Below are 6,670 nucleotides of genomic sequence, written 5' to 3'. Positions count from 1 at the left end.
GCCATGAGCGCTCCCCCGCCCTCCCCTGGTTAAGCAGGACTGAGACGTTACTAACAAGAAGAGGAAGAACCAGAAATGGCCGGAAGTAGATAAGCACCAGACTTGGGGGGAAGTTCAGCAGTTGGGTGCTGAGACAAAGCAGGCTGGTCATCGTGTTTTATAAATCTCAGAACGTGCAACTGGAGAGGCAAACGCTGGTCCTTCTAGTATTTCTCACACCGTTGCAAGTTACTGTTAGATTCCAGAAAATGACTGCCTCTGGTGCATTAAGTCACTGGCTTGCTGCATGGCTTGCTGCTTGAGCCTGTCTGAAAAAATTTTGGACTTCTCTTTGGCCAGTAGTTATTTTGATCTTTTTCTGTTGAAGGTTATGATGAAGTAAGAGTTCCTGGGAGTATAGAACGCTCCTCTGCCAGTGACTCCCATTCAGTCCATAATCTATTCATCTCATCTAAAGGGTTTAAATCTCTACTCTGGCTGGGCATCAGTGGCTCACGCCTGTAATCCTAGCTGCTCAAGAGGTGAGATCTAAGGATCACAATCAAACCTGGACAAGAAAGTCCAAGAGACTCTTATCTCCAACTAACCACCAAAAGTTCAAGGCTCAGAACCAACACACACACACACACACACACACACACACACACACACACAGATCACAATCAAACCTGGACAAGAAAGTCCAAGAGACTCTTATCTCCAACTAACCTCCAAAAGTTCAAGGCTCAGAATCAACACACACACACACACACACACTTTAACTGACAGTTCCCTGTTCAAAAGTTAAATTTACAATTTCCCTCAGGAGAAGCTGAGAGAGTCAGCTGGAGTAAAAAGACAGATGGACCAGCTCTTAGGAGGACAGAGGGCTAGCACCAGGAATTTGGCTAACCCGTGCTGGCTTTGTGTGATCTTGTCTTTGCCCTGTTTTTAATTTTTACAAATTAATCATCAAGTCCAAATGTTAGTCATCTGGTATGATTTTCTTTCAGATGAAAAAATAAAGGATTTAAAAACCAGTAAAGATGCTTTTGAACTACAGGGCCCCAGCCATCCATTCACTTCTTTGGTGTCTTACAGGTAAGTGCTACTTTTTATCTTACTCTGTGGTAGCAAGCTTGTGTTGACATCACCATACAGAGTTCTGTGGTGGAGCAGCAAACTGCCTTCCTAACTGCAGGCCAGATCAGCCTGCTTCCTGTCAACTGCTCCTTGAAAAGCTGACTGCTGCTAATTTTAGGAAAACATGGATATATATAAGAATAGCAGAAGGTGCAGTGATATTGGGGGGTATCCTTATGTATCATTTAGTGGTCCTTACTGGGAGCTGGTGCCTCACACTTGTAATCCTAGCTCATTAGGAGGCTGAGATCTGAAGATCACAGTTTGAAGCTAGTTCAGGCAGAAAACTCTGTGAGACTTCTCCAGCTAACCACTAAAAAGCTGGAAGTGGAGCTGTGGCACAAGGAGTTAAGTTCTAGCTTTAAGCAGAAAAAGCTAAAGGACAGCACCCAAGCCCTAAGTTCAAGCCCTAGTATTGGCACCAAAAAAAAAAAAAAAAGCGATTTCTCATAATTCCCTCAGTCAAACCCAGGGTAGAATTTATCACTAGTCTTCAATAGCTGGAAAGGGAGCCAACCTTGTAACTCTTACCCTGTAGTTTATGCATTCTATTTACTATCCATCTTTTCTCTTACTCTCTCTTTCTCTCTCTCTAGTTCTAGTCTTGTTACCTTGTTGCTTCTATTTCAGAAGCGATGTCTTCTGTCACACAGTTTATCAGCAGGGTATCCAGGAATGGGACCAGGTCTGGCAGCAGCATGGATGATCTCCATGGATACCATGTATCTAAAAAATTCCAGGAACCCCGCTACCCTTACAGTAATTGTTCTATCCAGGAAGCAAATGCCCCTACACCTCCACCCCCCCATTGAGACTCACCAGTTTCAATCACAAACATCCTTTTTCCTCTACCGCCCTTAGTAAACACCCTTACCTTTAAGATGAATTAATTAACAATCTGCTTATTCATAATCCTGGAGTTCTCTTTTCAGGTAAACCCTGGTAGTATCATGTACCAATGATTATATTTTGGATTCATTCAAGATACAACTCTTAAACTAGGTACTGGTGGTATGAATGTCAGCTAAGAACCAGTTGCTTAAAATTTTGGTTAGCACAAGACAGTCTTAATCCAGTCATATTTAATACCTGTGAGTAAAAGAATATTGAACTTACTGAGACTGGTTTGGGAAGAGTGAAGTAATGAAGGGGATGATTTTTTTTTATTTTATTTTCCTGTAAAGATGCTGTACAGAGAGGTAACAGTTACTTCAGTAAGGTAATGAGTACATTTCTTGTCCAGCATTGTTACCCCCTCCTTTGTTTTTCTCCCATTATCCCTTCCCTTCTCTACCTCCCCCACTCCACCCGCCCCCAAAAGTTGTAAGGTTCATTTCCAACATAGTGTCTTGTGAGTATCATTGTTGCAGTGGGTCATTCTGTGTCCTTATTTCAGCATTGGATGATTCTTTTTTTCTTTTTGGGGTCCGGTCGTGGGGCCTGAACTCTGGGCCTGGGCACTGTCCCTCAGCTCTTCACCTCAAGGCTAGTGCTCTACCTCTTGAGCCACAGCACCACTTCCAGCTTTTGTTCTTTTTGTTTATGTGGTGCTGAGGAATCGAACCCAGGGCCTCATGCATGCAAGGCAAGCACTCTACCACTGAGCCACCTTCCCAGCCCTGGATGATTCTTATTGATGAACATTGTATGCCTGCATTGATGTGTCAAAATTTCTTCATTAGAAATGTTAAAAACTGACAAGTAAGAAAACAGTATTAGAAGGGAAGCATATATAGAAACATTAAAATAAAGTAAGATAAAAATAAATTTAGAGTATTAATTGTAAGCCAAGCCCAGAGAATACAGTACCACTCCACTAACCTATTTTTCTTCCTCTTAGTGTACATGAGCCTAATGTTTGGTGCTTCTCATTCTCTCAATGGTAAGAGATGTTCTTGGTTTGAGTAAATTTTTAGAAAGGTCAAAATGTTTGGGTGACCATTCCAACATAATAAAAAATGCAAAATCTAATTTCTGATCCCAAACTTGTTAGTTTTACTAGAATCTTTTGTCTATAAAAGGAACTAAAATTAACTAACTCTAGTTTTCATATGTGCCTTACAAAAGAATTATAAGAAATGAACACTAGAGATCATTTTAAGACCTCTTAAAAGAATAGTCCAACTCTTACTATTCTTACTAGTGGAAAAATGAAGCCAGCAGCTCATGCCTGTAATCCTACCTCTTCAGGAGGCTGAGATCTGAGGATCATGGTTCAAAGCCAGCCTGAGCAAGAAAGTCGAAAGACTGGAAGTAGAGCTCTGGCTCAAATGGTAGAGCACTAGTCTTGAGCAAAAACCCCCAGAGAGACAGTGCCCATACACTAAGAACAAACATGCCCATTGCATACTAAGTCCTGAGCTGGACACTGGTGGTTCACACCTGTAATCCTAGCTACAGAGAAAACTGAGATCTAAGGATTGTGGTTCAAGGCCAGCCTGAACAGAAAAGTCCATGAGACTCTTATATAAATTTATCAGCAAAAAGTCAGAAGTGGAGGTGTGGCTTAATTGATAGAGCACCAGGCATTGAGTTCAAGCCCCATACTGGCAGCATACACACACACACACACATACACACACACACACACAATTAATAGTATAAGGCAGGATTTGACAAGTGGAGTGTTAGAATCTCATTTGCCACCCATTTCCCAGCATACAACACTATATAAGTCAACTGGATTTCACAGCTGGAAAATGGGACTCTTAAGTACCTAGCCCAACACTACGTAAGCTAAATGCCTAGAAAGGGCTAGTCCTTACACACATTATTCAACTCTCCTTTCTGTGACCAGGGAAATAAGTGCAGAGGGGGGTTCAGAGGGAGCTGGGAGCAGAGCTAAGAAAATGGAGGGGTGGGGAGAAAAACAAGAAGTACACTGCAGAGCCCAGAATGAACTGGAGTTAGAAAGACTCAGTAATTGGGGAAACGCTTTTATTCATGTGTGTGTGCGCATGTGTGTGCGCACGCATGTGTGTGTGCTGGGACTAGGCCTTGAACTCAAAACCTCAAGCTCTCCCTTAGGTTTTCCCACACGGCTGGCACTCTACCATTTGAGCCACACCTCCATTTCTAGCTTTTGGTGGTTAATTGGAGATAAGCATCTCATGAAATTTCCTGCTCAGGCTGGCTTCCAACCTAGATCCTCAGATCTCAGCCTCCTGAGTAGCTAGGGTTACAGGCATGCTACCAAGGGCTCATACTCTGTTTATGGAGTATGAACTTCCTGTTTTCAGCACTCCCCTCACTGTCAGGAGTTTGTTTGTTAATTAAGTATTAGTTCATTTCCTATGTCCTATGTGAAGAACTCAGGACTCTCCAGAGGGCTTGTGTCCTCACATCCCAAGGGAAAGATAGAACAATGGCCCACATGCAGCCCTTTGTCCCAAATGTCAGCCCCATTTTAAAATTTCTTCCTGTTTCTCTTTAGGTTTTTCAGAGGAATCTTGCATTTTGAAAATGACAGTACAAAATTTTCGGCTCATTTTATCATGGGAATTAAAAAACACTTCCGTCGTACCAACTCACTATACATTACAATACACAATCATGAGGTTGGTTGATATTTCATTTTTCTCTTGCTAAAGTAGTATCTTTCCATTACATACTCTCTCTCTTAGTCTCTCTTTTTTTCATCTGCCTCACACCTGTTCCTTCCTGTCCAGTTTTTATATAGCCCCTTAAAAGACCAAAGGCAAAACACCTACCTCTGTGTGTGTATGTGTGTGTGTGTGTGTGTGTGTGTGTGTGTGTGCGCACGTGCGCACGCACTGCAAGTGTACCAGAACTGGAGCTCGAACTCAAGACCAAGGCCTCATGATCTGGCTTGGCCTTTTTTCTTTATTATTATTTTCTTTACAAAGCTAACACTCTACCACTTATACCACACCCCAGATCTAGCTTTTTGCTGGCTAATTTGAGCTAAGGCTTCTTTCTGCTCAGGCTGGCTTCGAACCGCAATCCTTACACCTCAGTCTCCTGAATAGTTAGGATTTACAGGTGTGAGCCACCAGTGCCTGGCTTCCATCCACATTTAATTTTCCTAGTGATGTCTCAAATTCAGACAAGATGAATGTTTAAAAGTCCTCTGATTTTCAGAGGCACAGAGGTCTGCTTACCATATTGATGGCTTATGTTCACTTTTCATTATTCATAGAAGCAAATGGGAGACCATAAAACTGTCCAGCAAGCCGGGCTCCAAAGTCTGGTTAGTCACTCACCGGCTTTGCCATGTCCCAGAACACAGCCTCTCTTGGTGCTTCTTGCTCTGCAGGGTTGGCAGGAGTTAGAATGGATGGCGTCTTTTTGGCCCTCTTCTTCCCACCTCCAGTAGTCACTCTCGCAAGTCATTCTTTGGACTCAGTGGACCCTGAAATGTCCTTCTGTTGGTTATGTACTTGCCTGGTTTATTTGCCTGGCACAGGAAGGGCCTTTTGTGAGTTTCTCTTCAGCCTCTTTGCATTGGTTGATCACCTATTTTATCTACCTACCTTTCTAAAGTTAGTAGATCTCAACTAGCACAGTCCTGACTTAGAACCATGTGGCCCGCTGCCAAAGAGAAAGAAGAGACCTCAGAGGTAACAGTCATGGATGTCCGAGAGCGGGAGGGAGATCTGGGGCCTCTTACTGGGGATGCCTACAGTTTGTTCATCCAGCAAGTATTTACCAAGCCCCTACTGCATCTCTGATGCAGCCAGGAAACAAAGTCCCTGAGCTCTGGGAGGGATTATTCTGAAAATGGATGGAGATATCATGAATCAAGTAAAGGTATAATGTGGCAGATGGAGGGAAGCACTATACAATATAAAGATGGGTTAGGAGGGAGAGAGAGCATGCTCCATTTTAAAATAAGGTTTTTTAGCTTGGCACTGGTGGCTCATGCCTGTAATCCTAGCTACTTAAGAATCAGGATCTGAGGATCACGCTTTTGAAGACTGACAGGAAAATCCCTGAGACTTTTACCTCTGATGATCCAGCAAAGAACCTGGAGGTGGTGAGAGGCAAGCCAGGAGTGGGTTCTTGTTCTCAGTATGAACAAATATGGAATAAGGCCAGGAACAGCGGAAACCTTGAGCAGAAAAATACATCCAGAAGAACAAATGGGGAGCAGGAGCCAGTTTTCCATCTTAGCTCTGGTGTGGGGGTTGTCTCCTTTTAGCCCCTCCTCAGGAATGGAGAGCTAGGGAAAGGGAGAGAGGATTGTTTTCTAGGAAGGTCAGGAGAGGTCCAGCAGGTTCCAGGAAGCCTAAAGCTTTCAAGTGTGGTGGATGATTGGGCCTCTGGGGGAGGGAGCTGCACATAAAGTTGGGAAGGTCACTTCGGCTTTTTTTGTAGCCATCAGTGGAACTTGTGGCTCAAGTGGTAGAGCTTCAGCCTTGAGCAAGAAAGCTAAGGGACAGCGCTAAGGCCCTGAGTTCAAGCCTCATTATTGGCATAATAAAGATAAAGTAAGCCGGGCGCTGGTGGCTCACGCCTGTAATCCTAGCTACTCAGGAGGCTGAGATCTGAGGATCGCGGTTCAAAGCCAGCCCGGGCAGGAGAGACC

The 6,670-nt window shown here is 43.6% G+C and overlaps 1 protein-coding gene across 1 annotated transcript in view; it reads left to right on the top strand.

The window, feature by feature from the left end:
• Positions 1 to 995: 995 nt before the first annotated feature.
• Ifnar2 (interferon (alpha, beta and omega) receptor 2) overlaps positions 996 to 6,670 on the top strand; it is a 21,255-nt gene continuing 15,580 nt past the window's right edge. Inside the window, exons 1-3 of the mRNA XM_013027435.1 lie at positions 996 to 1,080; positions 2,963 to 3,004; positions 4,556 to 4,683. Of these exons, the coding sequence (XP_012882889.1) occupies positions 1,026 to 1,080; positions 2,963 to 3,004; positions 4,556 to 4,683 (225 nt within the window). The 5' untranslated portion in view covers positions 996 to 1,025. The remainder of the gene's footprint in view (positions 1,081 to 2,962; positions 3,005 to 4,555; positions 4,684 to 6,670) is intronic.

Source organism: Dipodomys ordii, unplaced genomic scaffold (assembly GCF_000151885.1).
Source record: "Dipodomys ordii isolate 6190 unplaced genomic scaffold, Dord_2.0 Scaffold104, whole genome shotgun sequence".
Lineage (NCBI taxonomy): Eukaryota > Metazoa > Chordata > Mammalia > Rodentia > Heteromyidae > Dipodomys > Dipodomys ordii.
The sequence above is the reverse complement of the archived record's forward strand: the minus strand, read 5'-3'. Positions and strand labels throughout refer to the sequence as shown.